The sequence below is a fragment of the Molothrus ater genome, chromosome 3, assembly GCF_012460135.2.
Source record: "Molothrus ater isolate BHLD 08-10-18 breed brown headed cowbird chromosome 3, BPBGC_Mater_1.1, whole genome shotgun sequence".
Lineage (NCBI taxonomy): Eukaryota > Metazoa > Chordata > Aves > Passeriformes > Icteridae > Molothrus > Molothrus ater.
The window spans coordinates 18,603,614-18,620,449 of NC_050480.2; the positions used below are offsets into that span (position 1 = coordinate 18,603,614).

Genomic DNA, 16,836 nt, shown 5'->3' on the forward strand with positions numbered 1-16,836 from the left:
CGTCAGGACCTTTCCCACCTCCACCCCATCCCGGACATCATTCCCAAAGTTTCAAAGTTTTGATGATAAAGTAGAGAGCTCTTCCTCCTCACCCACCAGCGGTTAACGCGCCACGGCTGCAGTCACAGTCGCTGGTGGGTGCGGGCGGGAGGGGACTCTCCGGGGATGGGGAAGGGGCCTCTTGAGGCGGACGATCCCCATTAAGATTTGTCCTTGTAAATACAATGCTGTGAAGCGAACGGTATTAAGTATTGTATTAAGTTCTAGAGAACTGAAGAGCTACAGTAAAAAGGGAAGCCGTACAGAGCCAAGCCCGAGCCAAAACTAAGCTCCACATCCTCCCTGTTACACCTCTGGTAAAAATACCATCTCCCGAGCCGTGCTGAAAGGTTGTAGCTATAAGAAGGGGCTGTTGTATCAGCTGCAGTCTAGGCCCTTTTCTCCTCATCAACAGCCCATTTTTGTAGACTAAGCTCACGCTACTTCATCAAGTCATCTTATAGTCACTGTCCTGGGCATCTCTGTTAGGGTCCAGACAGATCTCGTTATGGCCAGGAATTAAACATGCCTGTAATCTAGGCACTTTTCCCGAAAAGGTATTTTAAAGACATTGATACCTCGCACGGTCCAGTCATTTACACAGACAGGTATTTGCAATGAGCTGCTTTTACATATAAATATGAGTGTATGTATGGCCATGTCCATACTCCAATACCTACGTACGGATTTCTGCATGAAAGCGCTGAAAAAGAGAATTCCGACATACTTCTACCGTCGTTAAAATAATTATGATAATAGATAAGCTCAAATGATTGCTTGGAAAACACAGGCTGTAATTCCCTCGAGTTATTTTTCATCTGCAACCACATGTTTTATTTATGTGGTGTCAAAGGACAATGACAAGGCTTAGGGCCAGGTCTTGGGCTCGTCCATGGAAGCGTGGAGCGCTCTAGCGACGCGGGTCAGCTTGGGAGCTCATGCATTTTAGAATCGTACTGGGTTGTTTTCAGGGAGACAGACCGGTTCCATGCCGCATCCCATCCTGCTTCCTCTTGCTTTCCATGGCTACGTTCAGGCACGGGCTCGGGAGTCAGATGGAGCTGGGGGGGTCTGTCCCGGCCCCGCACGGGTCACAGCCATTGTAGCTCGACTTAAATGGACCAAGGCCGGGCGGGCTCCAGGTTAGGCGGTGGGGGGGGGGGGGGGGGGGGGGGGGGGGGGGCGGAGTGCCTCTTCATTTCGTATCGGTTCTGATCCTTTGCCTCGGGGCCGGCACCAGGGCACAGCCCACGAAGTGTTTCAGCAAATCCCGGTGACGACGGTGATGTGAGGAGGATAAAATCCCTGCTCGGCGTGATTTATCACGCCGTGCCTGACCCCTGAATACTTGACTTACACGGCTGGTGACACATTACCCGGGAAATGAGGCTGGAGTGATTTGTGTGTGTGTGTGTGTTTGTGTGTGTGTGTGTGTTTGTGAAAGCGTGTCACTTCCCCACCGACCCCTCTCTTGGGCTGCTGGGCAAGAAACTCTCCAATCTCTGTGTTCTCTCCACCATCCCCATCCTTTCATCACCCCCACTCTGCCATGCATGTGACAGACCAAGTGGACAGGGGTGGTGCGGAGCAGCCGCCTGTTTTCGTGGCCGAGGAAAGGAACTGGTCATCGCGAGGGGGCGGGAAGTGCAGGCGATGGCACGAAGGCCGGGACAGATGGCCTAGGACCAGGCATAACTGGAGGGCTGTGATGGCTAGAAACCTTTGATTTGGGGTTTGCCCGGAGAACGGGGGTGGAGGAGGGCGACCCGGGTTTTTTAAGGCAAGCAGAAATTTGATTATAGTGTACGGCAGAGCTCTGTGATTTGCGGTGAGCGGATTTCATTAGCTACGGCCGTTTGAGTCTCGGAAAAGCTGCTCAGAGCCGCGGGGCCGGGAATGAAGCTGACCCCGAGGGCGGGTGACGAAAGGGGCTCGGTCGTAGCGCCGGTTCTCGGGGCCGGGGAGCCGCCGCGACTCCGGGCTGCTGCGGGAGCGGGGCTGGCACGGCCGGACACTACCCATGCCGCTCCCCTTTTCCCCGGGATCGGCCCCGTCGCCGCTTTCCCCACTGCTCCGGCGGACAGGGAAAGCCCCGGCCCCCGTGCTTGCTTTCCGCAGGGGGAGTGTGGGTCACAGGGCTCCTTTCGCCCCACCTGCACTCATGTCACCTGCCGCAGCCGGCACCGAGGCGAGAGGAGAGGGCTTGGCTCTGCTCGCTGTGGGGCTCAGCTGCGGCGTTTCCACGTTTGCTGAAGATGACGATGGTAGGTGGTGATGGTGGAGGGAGCAGCGGGCAGGAGATGCCCGGAGCGGCCGCGCAGCCCAGCCCGGCCCGTCGGGGGCTGCCTGGCGGGCCGCCGGCGCTGCAGTGGGATCGGCTCTGATTGCCGTCAACGAATGTCACCGGCAGAAGGAAAAACAAAAGCTGCTTCCAAAGATCGCGCAGCAGAATTTGGCAAGGTTCCTAAAGACACCAATTAGCAAAGGCTAAACCCATTAATGAAGTGGCGGCTCTCTGGTTTCAGCCAGGTGGTGCAGATCAGAGCGCCAATATCTGCAGCAGAGCCCCGCTTCCCTCCAGCCGGGACCTCACAGCAAACCTCCACATCAATAATACGCTTAATGGACCTCATTAGGGCTGGGGCCGCGAGTCCCGGCCTGGGAGCGGCGGAGATGAGGGGAGCAGGAGGGCAGTGCTCCCCGCGCCACGCCGGGACGGACCCGGCTCCCTCCAGGGGCGACGGACGGCGGGGCCGCCGCTCCCTGCGCGGGTCCTGAGCTCGTGGGTCTGTACGAACTGCGTTTATAGGTGGTTCTTTCCGAGATAAGCGGGACCTTGGTATCGCCTCACCGGGCTCACCAACCCACAAGCCACACACCTTCCCTTATAATCAAAGCTACCTCCGCCCGCCGAGCCACGAGCATCCGCCGCGGCCGGGCGGGCTGCGGAGGGCGGCGGTGCTCCCGCAGCGCGCCCCCGAGCCGGGGCTGTGCAAGGGAAGAGGAAGGGGCTTCTGCAAATGGATTTAAAAAGAAAAGCTCCCGGACCACACCTCTGTAAAAAGGGACCGGGGGAAAGGGACGAAATATTTCCGCTTTAGCTGGGGAAAAACATAAAAAGGGGTCGGGGGCGGGGGGGGGGGGGGGGGGAAATGAAATCCGAAGTAGTATAAACCTGGCTGAGGTGAGCTAGCATATTTAGCTAATGGACGTGGACTCTGAAAAGAGACCTCATATTTCTCTCCGAGGAGTCTCTCCAGGTCCGCAGCCGAGAATACACACAGAAAACGTTGTGCTTGAATTATAGCTGAGGCTTTGCTTTATTTGAATTCACTGGTGTTTATTTAAGAAAGTGAATAAAGGTTTTGTGTAAACAGCCATTATTTCTGATGAGCGCTCAACAGCAATAAGAAGGGGGTGGTTTTTTTAGTCGAGATTGTGGCAAAAGTTGACATTTTGGAGATTGCAGTTTGTCTTGCCGACGCCAGGCAGTCCCGAGGCATGAACTGCAGGGAAAGCTGTGTGTGCCTGCGAGTGTGAAACGGCAATGCCGAGCGCACTGGAGTCTGAAAACAATTATTTTTTAAGACATCAGCTTAAGCCCGACATTAAAATAAAATAAAAATATTTTCCTAAGGAGCGGGGCCGGTCTCGCTCTGCTAACGAGGCAGGCGAACTCAGGTTTCGCTGCCGCCGGCTCCGCGCCCACGGGGCTCTGGGAGGAGCAGCACCGAGGTGGGGGAACCGCGGCGGACACCCCGTCCTCGCCGGGCAGGACAGCGGCGGACCCTGAGGCCAGTTCTTCACCCAGCCCTTTTGCACCATGCATCTCTTAATTAAAATATTGCTTCTGTTTTGTTGCATTATTGTTTTGGGTGTTTTTCTTCTAATGTGGCTGTTATTTGTGAGGTTGACTCAGGTCTCTGGAGATGGGAGGTCTCTGGTAAGAAATCGGGCGAAAAGAAAAGTATCTCGTTGGGCTTCCTAACACAGCGCCGGGGAAAGGTGGGGTTATCGGTAAGCTGCTTCCCGGGAAGAAGGCTCGCCGGACCTGGCTCTGATCACCCCGGCTGCGCATCTCTGCGAGTATGGATGCCCCCAGACAGGGCTGGGATATCGGAGCGGCACGGCGAGGCCTCCCGCTTCTGTATTAATCCGATTTCCCATACATGCCAGGCAGGAGGAGGCAGGAAAACCTCCGTGCGGTAGCGTGTACCGCTCCCGCTTCTTGGTCTCTGGTACGACTTTTCATTATAAATCAGCTCGAAAAATTTCTGCGGGGCGTCCGGGTGGGGAAGTGAGGAGACGAAGAGAGTTTGTGCGGTGAGTCTGCCCTGGCCGGGACCGCGTGGACCAGGGCAGCGCCGGGGAAGCTCCTGCGGCCCCTGCGTGGGGACCCCGGCCCCGCCGCGACACCTCGCTGTCACCCAGCCGCGCTGTGGCAGGCGGGGAGAGCCCGAGGGGGTTGCGGTGCCCGGCACAGACATGGAAAGAGTCACAGCGGATTTAGGGGAGGTGAAGAGACCGCCACGAAAGCTGCTGCTCCTATTGAAACACCGTCAGGGATTTTCGTGTCTACAGTAAAACAGTGTGCTCGGGCGTCTCTAGTTCAGAGACAACCAGCATCAAAAGCCTTTCGTGTTACCCGGCCATAGCAAGCAAACAAAATAGAGGCTCCTCCAAGCTTTCTTTGATCTGTTCTGGGAGCGCGGGTGTTGCGTTGCGCTACGGACATGTCGCCTTCGCCAGCCAACGGCGTTGGAGCTGCCTGCGGTCACGACATTGTCCCTATTTTTTCCTGAAGAAATAGAGCAGTAACTGCAGCCTCGCGGGACGGAGAAAACTTCCTTCCCTGAAGAGACGGGCACAAATCTCTCCATGGGCTCATCTTTTCCTAAACTCGTTTTCGTGGCTTTGCTGTACCTGCACGAGCACAGCAGGGGCAAACTGGAGAGAGATGTAATTAATTTTTCCTTTAGCCGGGAGAGAGGAAGAAACCCACCCGCCCGCTCCGCCACTTGGCCCCTTGACCCGAACAGCACCCGAGGTACACGGAGCACAAGAAGTGGGCGCAGGACGAAGGATTTTTATCCCATCCCTTCCATTCCGACCTGAATGTCTTTACCCAAAGCTTGAGTCCCAACAGCATTGTTTCCCCGTTTCCCCCCTCTCTCTCTTTTTTTTTTCTTTTTTTTTTTCTTTTCTGTGTTATCTTAAAATTATGCCATAAAGGCATTGCCTCGCTCTCTCCCCGACTCCAAGTCCAGGCGGGCGTTGCTCCCGTTATTTGGGGAGGCCGAGGTGGAGAGAGCCTAGACCCGCGCAGCCAGCCCTGAGTTGGAGGAGGCACAGATTTCTTTAACCCAAGGGAAGAGAAACTCTTTCCCGACGCGCTTTTCCTTTCTCATCTGACAAGAGCCACTCCAAAACCCTCTCTCCTGCACGGGATAGTCTTCAGGAAGCAAACTAAAGAGGCAAACAAATTCCTGCGGTTCCGTGAGCCGCACCACGGTTTATCAGAGGAGAAACAGTCGTGTTTCGCTGGGCATCTGTCCCGCGGCTTCCCTTGCATTTAGGGGAGTTCCAACATCATGGCAAATCCTGCGCTGATGGGAGTGGGGCTGAAAGCGAACTGCAGGGCCCACACCGTGCCCCGATTAGCCGTGACACCCCCTCGATTCCTCCCTGGCAAGGTTTTAAAGGCAGAACATTAAATTACAAAGCCCTTCCAGCCCTTTCTTCCCTCGTCCCACTTCTCTGTCCCAGGACGGGTCGTTCAGGGACGGCGCCCCGGGAGCACTACCTCGTGCGAGTGCCGCGGGCATCCAGGAATGCATCAGAACTTTGTGAGCGCCCCCCTTGGAGATCACCCTGCCTGTGATGGCTCTGACGGAGCCTCTGCCCTCTCGGTTACACGTTTTTACCAATTCGCCTGTCCCTTCTTCGTCCCGCAAGATTTCTCTTGGCCTGCTGTATGCCCCAGCTTCTTCTCCCCAGGGCTTCTGGTGAGGGAATTCTATGGGTGTTTCCCTTTCCTCGGGGCTTTGCTCTCGCTAACAAGGGTGGTCCCCGAGGAGAGCGTCCTTCCCGGAAAAACTCCCCCGGCCCCGAAGGACCTTCTGAGAAGCAGCGGGCGAAGGCCAGACGTGCACCCGCCTCCACATCACTGGACGACACCGGCATTTTCCCGATCTTTCACTTTATTCCTCTGTCTCCTCTTTCTAACGATGTCCCAGGTTCAGCGCCCATCGGCCGAGCTTGTGGGGAAGAGGGAGGGCAGCTCGGCCTCTCCTGCCCTTCCCCTGCCTCCGTGAGCAGCCTCCCTGCCCTCGCGGATTTCTGTGCCGAAGCAAAAAACTCTCTTCCCAGAGGGAAGCACGGGGGCTGCTCACCGCCGCGGCTATCGCCCTAATCCGTGCTGCTTGGCAGGTGAGGAGGGGGAAGCAGAATACCTCAGAAGCAGGCCCCGTCCTCCCTCGTGGCCCGGGAGGAACGGAACACGGAGTAACGCGGCGCTTTATATCTTTCCGAGGGCGAAGCTAACTCTGAACCCGAGCGGAGCCGTCGGATCCCGGCCTGGACCCCGGGGGAGTCCCGGCGGAGCCGCCAGGCCGCACGCACCGGGAGGCTCCCAGCCCCAGCAGCACCCACCGGAGCAGGGGGAGAATCCGCCGTGTGTCCGCCCCAGCCCGGTGCTCACCCTGCCCCCATGCCACCGCCCGCCTCTTCGCCGCGCACAGTGCCTCTATGACGTCACATCGAGCCCCCGGAGTCGCACAGCGGGGCTGTGACGTCACGGGGGCTTGCGGAGAAGCGCGCGGCGAAGCGGAGCGACAGCAAAGCGCGGCAAAGCGAAGCGAAGCGAAACAAATCACACACGTCGTGTCCCTCCTGCTCCCTAAAACTGCCCCGACAGCGGCGCCCGGGAGTCGCGGTGGGTCGGGTAGCCCAGCCCTGCCTGGCATCCGTAACCAAAAGCTACCTCACACGGCACAGGCACATGCGGGGCTACGAATGCCACTGGTGACTTTCTCATCGGGGGCACAACTTTGCGTCATCAAATCCAGTCCTTGTCACTGCTTTCATAAGAAAAAAAAAAGGAAAAAAAAAAAAAAAAAAAAAAAAAGGCTGCCTGGGGAGGCTCCGAGGCGAGGAGAGGCAGCTGTTGCCTTCGAGCGGGGTGAAGGAAGCTGGGGCAGTCACGCCAGCCCTCGCCCCTGGTGAAAAGACTGACGTGGCTACAAACCATAGCAAACATTTTATTTACAGGAGTTATATATATATATATATTTATATATTTTGTCAGTGCAGTATTTCTTGGCCGGATTATTCGAAGCAACAAGTTGCAACCAATGAGGACGTTGGCAAAATACTTCACATTGTAAATTGGTTGGGAGGTGGGGTGGGGGGGAAGGTGGGTATTTCTGAGAGCGTTCTCGCAGTCCCTCGCTCGGATTTTCCTTGGAGAGAACGAGAGGCGGGAAACGGAGATTAAATTTTTTTTAAAAGGGGAAGAAAAGGGAAAATCCCCCGATCTCCTGCGGGTAGCTCTGAGGGAAGGGCGGCCGCCTCATGCTCTGCCGCCCCGGGGCTGGGGCTCCCGCTCCGCCTGCATCCTCGACCCCTCGCCCCGGGCCGGGCGCTGGCCACAGGCGGGAACGGGCTGGGGCCAGAGCCGAGGCCAGGGCCGGGGCCGGGGCCGGTGCTGGGCCGGCCTTGCCGCGCTCCCAGGGCGGGGGAAGGGACATAAATTAGCGCACAGGTCCCGGGCCGCCCCGACTATAGACCGCTCCGCGGCTCGGGGCTGGCGGCGGCGGGCGGCGGGGAAGGCAGGCCGGTGCTGCCGGAGGACTTGCCCAGCCCGGCGGCGGGCAGGCTCCGCTCGGCGCCCTCAGTCCGTTCCGTGTCGCTGGGGGCCATGTCGAGGGACTCAGCGTCGCTGCTGTCGCTGTCGCCGTCGGAGCGGCTGGGGCTGCACTCGGGCTCCCCCGGGGCGGCGGGCGGTGCGCCGGCTCGCTGGGCCGCCGGCTCCGGCTCCGGCGGCGGCTCCTTGTCCTTCTGGGCCTGCGCTTCCTTGGAGTGCCGCCACTTCATCCGCCGGTTCTGGAACCACACCTTCACCTGCGGCCGCGCCGCCCTTAGACGGGCGGCACGGCCCCACCGCGCCCCGCACCGCGCCCCGCGCAGCGCCCGGCCCCGACCCCTTCCACCGGGACCGGCAACGCGGGGAGATGAGGAGGCGCCGTCCTCCCCTCCCGCTGCCCACATCCTTACGCGACTAAAGGGCTTTTTTTGGTTTTTTCCTCCTTCTAGTTAGTGTATTTAAATACCGCACACACCCCTCCCCGTGTTTGTTTGTTTGGATGGGGTTTTTTTCCTCTCTCCTTCTACTTCTTCTTCCAGGAAACCAAATCTTGCTCAAGAAACCACAGCGTTATACAATTCTGTGCGCTGCGGGCCTCAATAGTGGAATCATTACAGAGTGGCGTTTAATGCTCCCGTTTGAAGAAGTGTTTTCACTTCCTCAGAACGAAGGATTTCACAACGCAAGGAAAGATTTAGAACAAAAGAAACTATAACAAAAAAAAAAAAAAAAAGGATATTAAGAATAGTGTTTTCGCTTCTACTTCCTTTGCCCTAAACTGCCTCCTACAGCACTCCAGTAAAGCGCACACTGATGGCTTGCCCTGGCCCTGCTCATCTCTCCGCCCAGCCTGCTCCTCGGTGGCCAAAGGAAAGGCGAAAATTCCGCGCCGAGTCGCGGTATGCCACGGAACCTGGGCGCAAGAGATGCTCGGAGCAAGGTGCAGCTCCTCAGACAGGCTCCCCACTCATGATAAAGGAAGAGAAATCACTATGAAACTTCACTGCCCTCTGGTATTCATCTAAACTGGAAGTAAGGTTTGAAATAAAAACGAAGCCATTCTTACTTGAGCATCTGTCAGCCCCAGCATCGCCGCCAGTTGCTTCCTGTCCGGTTTGGTGACATACTTCTGGATTTCGAACCGTTTTTCTAAACCTTTCCTCTGCAGGTTGGAAAAAACAGCCCTGGACCAGGAACGTTTCCTCTTGTACGTCTGGGGCAGCGTGTCCTTGGTTAGAACTGCGTACGGACCTGGGGAGAGGAAGAGAAAAGGGGGGGAAGAGAGGGGGAGACGGCGTTATTAATATTGCAGCCTGAAAGGAAGACTTAATTCGATCTAAATAAGAGTTGGAGTGCGCTGTGCAGGAGGGCCCGGGCCAGCATGGCTCTGCCTGCCCGACGGGTACGTGTCCTGTCAGCTTGTGCTGCCTCGAGCGCGGGCGGAGCTGTATGGAACTCGAACTTCTTCCTCTCCCACCTCCCCGCTTCTTCTCTCTCGGCCCAGGTTATTACTCCTGTACTCGATGGGACGGTCCTCTAGATCAGGCCCAAGGCAGCTCTTCCTCCCCCCCACGCAGCCCGGCCTTCGCCCAAAATCTGAACCTCGCTACACACACCCGGCCTTGCAAAATTGCCTGGCGAGTCCCTCCGGGAGGAAGGGGGCTACTCCAGGACGGAGGGCCCTGTGCCACGGGAGGGTCGAGGAGGACGAGATGTACCTGGAAAAGTGTCTTGAAACTGGTGCTGCACTGAGCTCCTTGGGTTTGTGTTTAAGGGACCCAGTATAGCAGAGGCCTCGTTAATAGGGTCTAGAGACGTGAAGAACTGGCCGGCGGAAGGCTGCAAGTTGGGGAGATGAACCCCAGTTTGGCGGCTCGTAGTTAATAAGGAGGTCAGATCTGCGAGCACAGGAACAAGGAGAGCTCTGTTATACCGCGGTCGAGACCGACAACCCGGAATGACTCGGAGCGGGTGCCCGGTCGGAGGGTCTCGGGGGGCCACCAAGCAGCCATCTCCCGCCCCCGGGGGCTCTCCTCGGGAGAGGCGACCCTGCCCCGGCAGCGAGACATCCTCCGACATATTTACTCCCTTGGTCAGGATGTTTACAGGCCGCGAGGAGAGATGGATTGAAGAGAAACAATCACACGGGCTGTGTCCTAGGAGGCAGAAATCCCCGGCCGTTCCGGGAAGTGCGGAGCTCTCCGCTCGCTACTTTCACGCTACCGCTATTTTCCCCGGGGCGTAAGCCCTGAGCCCCGGCTCTGCCGTGCGGAGGCCGGAACGGAGGTGGCGGGGGGGGGGGGGGGGGGTGTGCTCAGTGAGAGCTGTTAGAAACTTTGATCTATAACTTTTTTTTTTTTAATAATTCTTTTCTCGCCTAGATCGAAAAGTTTTCAACTCGCGGGTGTAGTCGCTAATCACAGTACAAGTAACAGAGCATCGAGAGCGTTAGCAGGGAAAGCGGATAAACCAATTTCTCTACCTCTCAGCGTGTTGCCTTCCTTGACTTTGGGGTCAAACTCCGCCGATAAAATGCGGTCGATGCCGAATTTCAGGTCCTTGCTGGCGGGCGCCGGCGCCGAGCCGTGCGTGTGGCCGCCGAGCAGCCGGGCGGGGGCCGGGGCGCCTCCGCCTCCTGCCGCCGCCGCCGCCGCCGCTGGGGACCGGTGCTGCGGGGGGCGGTGGTGGTGGGAGTGGTAGGCGGTGGAGAGCGGCGAGAGGCGCGGCGGGAATGCGGCGGCGGGGGCGTCGGGGGCCACGACGGGCGTGGGCCGGAGCGGCGAGGCCGTGGCGTGGAAGGGACCACCGTGGTGCACGGCTCCCAGCGTGGCCGGCATACCGGTGCCGGGCCCTCCGGGCAGGCTGTCGGCGGCTCCGGCCGCCGCCTCGCCGCCGGCGTGGAGGATGTCGGCGATGCAGAAGGACGGCTTCTTCGCCGCCGCGGCGTCCAGAGGGAAGCAGCCGCCGGCCGCCGGCCCCGATGCAGAGCAATACGCCGCTGACCACAAGCTGAAGTTGGAGGCGTAGAAAGGAGCCAGCCCGGCCGTGTACATCCTGCCCGAGGAGGGGACGCGCCGCTCCGCAGCTCAGCTCCCGGGTGCGCGCCGCGGAGCTGCCCGCGGCCTCGGGCGCATGGGGAGGGATGGCAGGGCGAGAGGCGGCTGGTGGAGCACTTCTCGGAGGGGCAAGGAGAGAGAGCCAACCACCAAAAAATGACGAAAAGAAAAAATTAACCCCGAAAATTAAAAAGAAGTCCCCAGAACCCACAGCCAGACGAAGAAAGCGAGCGGGCGAGGAGCAGAGCGGCGCAAACAAAACAAACCCAAACCAAACCCCTTTTCCTCGCACTGGGGGAAGAAAAAAACATCCACCCCTCCACAAAACTTTCTCTGGCAGCGAGCAGCCCTCGCTCCCTCCCCACGCCCAATCCGCGATCCGCGGGGCCGGGCAGCACCGCCCGCCGACACGCCCACGCAGGGCCGGGGCTGGGTTCGGCCACCGCGCCCACAGCGCCCGCTGCGTGGCCCCGAACACGCGATTCGGAGCGGTTTGCCCCACAAAGTACACCCTAACACACGCCTATACCCCCTTAAATTGCGCTCTCGACTTTGAAAAACCGCTTTTCCCCTTCCCCCCCAGAAAATACAGCGCAAAATCGCCGTGCTTGCTGCCACCGCGATTTCCAAACGTTTGAAAGAAACGCGAGGGGAAATTCTTGGCTATCGGAAGCAGGTCTGTTCTCTTGGAAATAATTCTCAAGGACATGTGTTTTCTTCCCGGATAAATGAGCCTGGGATAGTCTGGAAGAGAAGGAGTCCATGCTGATGCATGCAATATATGTATTTATGAGAGCTCCCAGATATTCTGGGCCCAGGACACCTTGGATCCTGCATTAGTAGCGATTAATTACCTAGTATTATTTTGACGACAGTGTAATTTTAGGATAGATTTTTGTCAGGCTCTCCATCCCGGTGACTGCATCTGCTTGCAGACCAATTTTACTTTAAAATTACTTAATAATTTCTCAGACATTTGACGACAGAACTATCCACATTTTTTTTTCCAGTACACCAGAATCACATGCTATATTCACTGCAATGATTTAGGGACAAATCTATGAAAGCATCTTTGGCGCATTTTTTCCCCTCCCCTCTAACATCACATTTGTCCCGACCTTACTCTGAAAATCAACTATTTCTTTATTTTTAGTTTTCGTATGAGTAAAGCAGTCGCTGTCGTTTTGAGCAGCCTGCCGGGTCAGACGATTGTAAGTTTGCTTTGATTTTGTTTCAGAAATATCATATTATTTTTTTCCAAAGCGTTTCCCAAATTCTGACGGTTTTGGGGGAAGCGCCAGAAAGGCGAACTATTTTTCTTTCGCCAGGTATGAGGATGTAGCTTCTGTGGGAATATTGAAACCACCTGCGAGCGAGAGTGAACGTGTTCCTTAGCCATAACCGCGTGCTATAACGGATAAAGGTGAGTTTGGCTCCCCGGGAAAAGCCAGGCACTTCTTTGCTTTGGTTTGGTTCTCGTTAACGAGACAAAACCGAAAAATGAAGATGGGCTGTCTTGCCAAGATGTGTCCGAAACCCGAAGGAGGCGAAAGAAAATGTTGATTATGTCTCAACTTTTCCCGCCCCGACATCGGAAAGCCCCTTTTCCTTACATCTCTCCCCCATTCTCCCTCACGGCAGCTGACCCCAGCACTATCCTCTAGCTCTCAATCCGAATCGAACGACTTCGGTTCCACCCATGTTCCCACCGCCGGCCAGAGCCACCCCGCCAGCCCGCCCGAGGGACAGGCAACGAAGTGTGCCTTGGGTGCTGCATCCCGGCCTCAGACCGTCTCGTTAAATTATTGCTGCAATTACCACTGCTACCCGGGAGCGTTGGACCAGCCCGTGCCTGTTCACCAGGCAGTCAAGGCAAAGGAGAAAAAAAACCCAAAAAACCAAACGCGGTGTCTTTGTTGTTGCTGTTGGGGTTTTTTTTGGTGTTTGTTTTGTTTTGGTTTGGTTTGGTTTTTTTTTTTTTGGTGTGTGTTTTCTTTTAGGAGCTGATTTCAAAACTCCTCTCGCCTCGCTGCCGTGCAGGGCCCGTGGGATTAGCAGCACCAGGGGGACGGGCCCGTTTGCGGGCACGGCCGCGGCTCCGCTGCCTCGGTGCCGCCGGAGGCCGGGATCCCGCTGTCATCCCGCGAGCACTAAAATAACACAAAAGGAAAAGCTGAACGCCTCGCACTAAAGCCCTTCACCCCCGGGCTGCGCCTCAGGAGGGCGAGGGAACCGGGGAGTCCTGGTCGAGGGGCAGGTGCTTTCCCGGGGCTCGGCTGCGCTGCGCACCCGCGCACCCTTCGCGGCCGAAACCAGGAGCACCTGCCTCACCCCCCGGTCTCTCCATCTTCCTGGGGACAAGGGTGTCCTTTCTCCCCAAAGGCCTCCTCCCTGCCTGCCCGGGGACGCGCAGGGCTGCGCGCCGCGCTGCCGGGGGAGGCAGCGGCCCCTCCTCTCCGCGCAAGGAGGGAGAAGGCTGCAGGAAACCCGGGGCTCGCTGCAGTCCAGGTCATCTCCTGTTTTTTGAGAGGTTCCAACTCGGACTAAATGAGCGGATGTGCCTGCGAGATTTGTCCCAAAATAGAAGCGGCTTTAGTATTTTAGGATACAGCAGAAATCCTTATTTCTTCCGGAGAAAAACTTCATAATGAGCGCGAGCACTTCCCTTTTCAATATTTGTGCAACTTTATCTCGACCAGCAAGTTGCTTTGGTGACGCAAATCCGCCCTTGTGTATTGCAACTACAAAAATAAAAGCAAGGAAATCAATTCCCTTCTAGCAATGAAAACATAAATATACAGCTGCGACTTTCCCCTTTAATCTTGCTTTCCGAGGGACTCGAGAAGGAGGCGAATGAACTGAGCGGCAGAAGCGATGCTGCTTTTTTTTTTTTTTTAATAGAGTCTCGAAGGACGTTTCTTCTTCTTCCTCGAGGCCGACAAAGGAGGTGGAAAAAATTATTCGAGCTTTTTATAGGGGAAAATAGTAGGACTAAGCCCGAGGCTCTGCAGCTCCCCCGTCCCTACTCGAGGGCACGGAACCGGGAGCATCCCGGAAAGGGCCGGGTGCTGCCTGCCAGCGCCCCGCGGGAAAGGACGGACAGCCCTTTCGGCCAAATGCCTGCCCCGTCCAGCTCCCCGACGAGCTGCAGGCAGGTCGATCCCACGGATCCCGCCGGGATGCTGGCAGCCCGAGCCCCCCGCCGCCTCTCCCGAGCCCCGAACGGTGCTCGAGCCCGACGCAGCCTCTTCACCTCACTGGGGGCTTCCCGTCACCGCAGGCAGCGCTCGGCGGCCGAGCCGCGGGGAATGCGGAGCCAGGTTTGCCCTTCCGAGCCGGCCCAGGATGCTGGCAGAGCGGCCTCCAGCCCTCCTTCTCCGTCGCCCGCGGCTTGCGCCTTGCCTGTTGGATTTTAGGCTTCTGTATATGCTCTGATTATTCCTATGTTTGTATCTAGAAACGTATATGTGCGAGATAAACAAAAAAATTTTGAAAGTTAAAATACCATTATATTTCTCTCGAAGAGTACTTGTAAAAATAAATATTTAATCCTCACGGGAAGCCCTCCAGGAAGAAGGTTCGCTCGGGTGGCATTAGCGGAACCTCTGCACCCCTGCCCCGGGCGGCCCGGGGAGCCGCCCCCCCCCCCCCCCGCCCGCGCCGGGCACCCCCCAAAGCCCGTGCTCTGTCGCCACCTGCCGAGTCCCTGGGACGGGGCTTCCCCACCCTTCCCAAACCTCCCATTTCCAAAGAACCCACTCTGGGGATGCGAGAGCAGCGGGCAACCACGTTTGGGGAGTCCCTCCCTCCGGAGCCGCCCTGGGCTGGGGCTGCAGGGTGGGCAGGGGCGCAATGCGGGAGCCGGGGGGGTTCCGGGGACTGCCGCCCCTGCTTCTCCCGCACCGCCGCGGAATGCGGGGAGCGTTGCAGCAGGGCCGTCCCCCGACGGCGGGCCGAGACCCCCGGCCGGTATCCGCCGCTGGAAGCGGCCGCCGCCGCCGCCGCGGGACTGGAGGGACTTCCCCCGGCTGAGCACAGCTCCTTATCTGAGAGACTCAACAGCAGCGCAGGCAGGAACTGCCCAGAACCGCAAGCGAACCCAGAGACTGAGCTGGTCAAACCCTTGGCGTTTCCTTTCCATTGTTTCACGCGTTATTTAGTTGAATACCTGTGTCAGTAAGTCACGACTAAGGTTATGTCATCTGCTGAGCAGCCGTGGAAGGCGTCGGAAAGCAGGCGGGATCTGGGTTTCCGTGCAGAAGGGCAGAATTTCAAGCCGCCTGCGGGTGTCTTTTAACCGCTGTTTGAATTCGAGTCAGTGTGCTTTTGGAGGGCAGCGCCTGATCCTCCTCACCTGCAGCTTTGTAACAAGGAGAGGTTAAGATGCACACCCAGGAATCCTAGATGGGAATTGAGTCCACAAGGCATGCTAAAATTGCTCTGAAGCAAGATTCCTCTGAAATGCCTATGTTGTAGTTGTCTGAAAACTCCACAGGGTTTTCTGCATGTGAGCAGTCCCAAGAACTGTTCATATGTTTTAGCAGAGTAGATCCCATTGAACGGGTCCATATGGGAGAGCTGATCAAAGCCTGAACCTCCCAGCTCCAGGGACAGCACACCAGCCACCGAGCTGGAGACATGTTCTCACATTTGCATGTTTGCATACTGTGGCTTTCAACTGCTGAAGCTGCTGTTTTCTGAAGAAACACATTAGAGCATGGGAAGCTGAGGGGTTTCACATAGTCCCCCAAATACTGTTTAATGCCTCAAGTCCCTTCAGACAGAGAGGGGACCTGAAAACACTGATTCATCTCTGTTCTTGAGTGCCTGGCTCAAAGATCTGGGATGTGGGAGGGCACCGCATCTTTCCACAGCCATGCACACAAAAGAAAGGAATGATCTTTCCTCTCTTCTTTTTTTTTTTTTTTTTTTTTTTGGTGTGTATGTGTGTGCGTGTGTGTGTGAGACAAAAGCTGCAGATTCATAAATAAATCTTACAGAAGGGTCAGGGTAGGAAATATCAGCTGGAGAGAAGTGCCTCCTCACATCCCCCAGGAAAATAAGGCAGCATTCTGAGGACTAGCAGGATGAGAACCTTCCTTCCCCGGGTTTTCCTATGAGTTAGAGCAGGCAGGATCTGCTCACTGTGTTGGCTTTTACGAATCCCATTTTTAGCGCACCTGATGCTGTGCTGGGAGATAGACACTGTGATCCTGTAATGCTGTGATGGTTTAAGCTGCTTGAAGTTATAAGTGCCAGTCTGACATTCTCCCTGCATTCCAGCCGGCCTGCTCCTACCCCTGGGGATATCAAATTAACTCTGCCAGTGAGAAAAGTTTTATACTGCCATATTACCCCAAACTAGCTTTTTTATCATGTGGCCAGCCAAGGTGAGGGTGCATTTGGGGGACAGGCTGGCAGGACTGCTGTGACCATATTCTAGTCTGCTCTAACCTCTCATCAGGTCACCCATTAATTTAAATGCTGCTTCTTGTATCTGCTTTCTGCAATCTAAAATGGGTCCTTCATGCATGGAGAGCCCCTGAGTTTGTTTTCCTTTCCATCAGCATCATATCATTCACACCATCCAATCATGCTGATTTCATAGCTTACTCCACCTTCCAGTCAGACCATGATCTGCTTGCAGGGGGACTTATCATGGGCTAGTTTCGATTTCCCAGGGCCCACCAACAGAGAGTTTTACAGAGAGCTGGTGTGCAATTAACCCTCTGCTGGCTGATTAAAGGTGACAGGATGTGCAGAAGAGCTGACCCCCTGCACTCATGTGTAACCGCCCATCAGGTAAGCATTTGCTTGCACATGCTGGATTGAGTTGGCACAGTGCACAATGACTGAAAACAAGCACCACTGCGTAAA

General features: G+C 56.6%; 1 protein-coding gene across 1 annotated transcript; it reads right to left on the reverse strand.

The window, feature by feature from the left end:
- Positions 1-7,324: 7,324 nt before the first annotated feature.
- HLX (H2.0 like homeobox) lies at positions 7,325-11,205 on the reverse strand. Its single transcript, XM_036404619.2, has 4 exons — positions 10,386-11,205; positions 9,622-9,801; positions 8,970-9,154; positions 7,325-8,160 (listed from the first exon to the last, which is right to left on the reverse strand). The coding sequence occupies exons 1-4, from the start codon at positions 10,954-10,956 to the stop codon at positions 7,819-7,821; spliced, it is 1,278 nt and encodes a 425-aa protein (XP_036260512.1). The 5' UTR covers positions 10,957-11,205; the 3' UTR covers positions 7,325-7,818.
- Between the last annotated feature and the right edge of the window lie 5,631 nt (positions 11,206-16,836).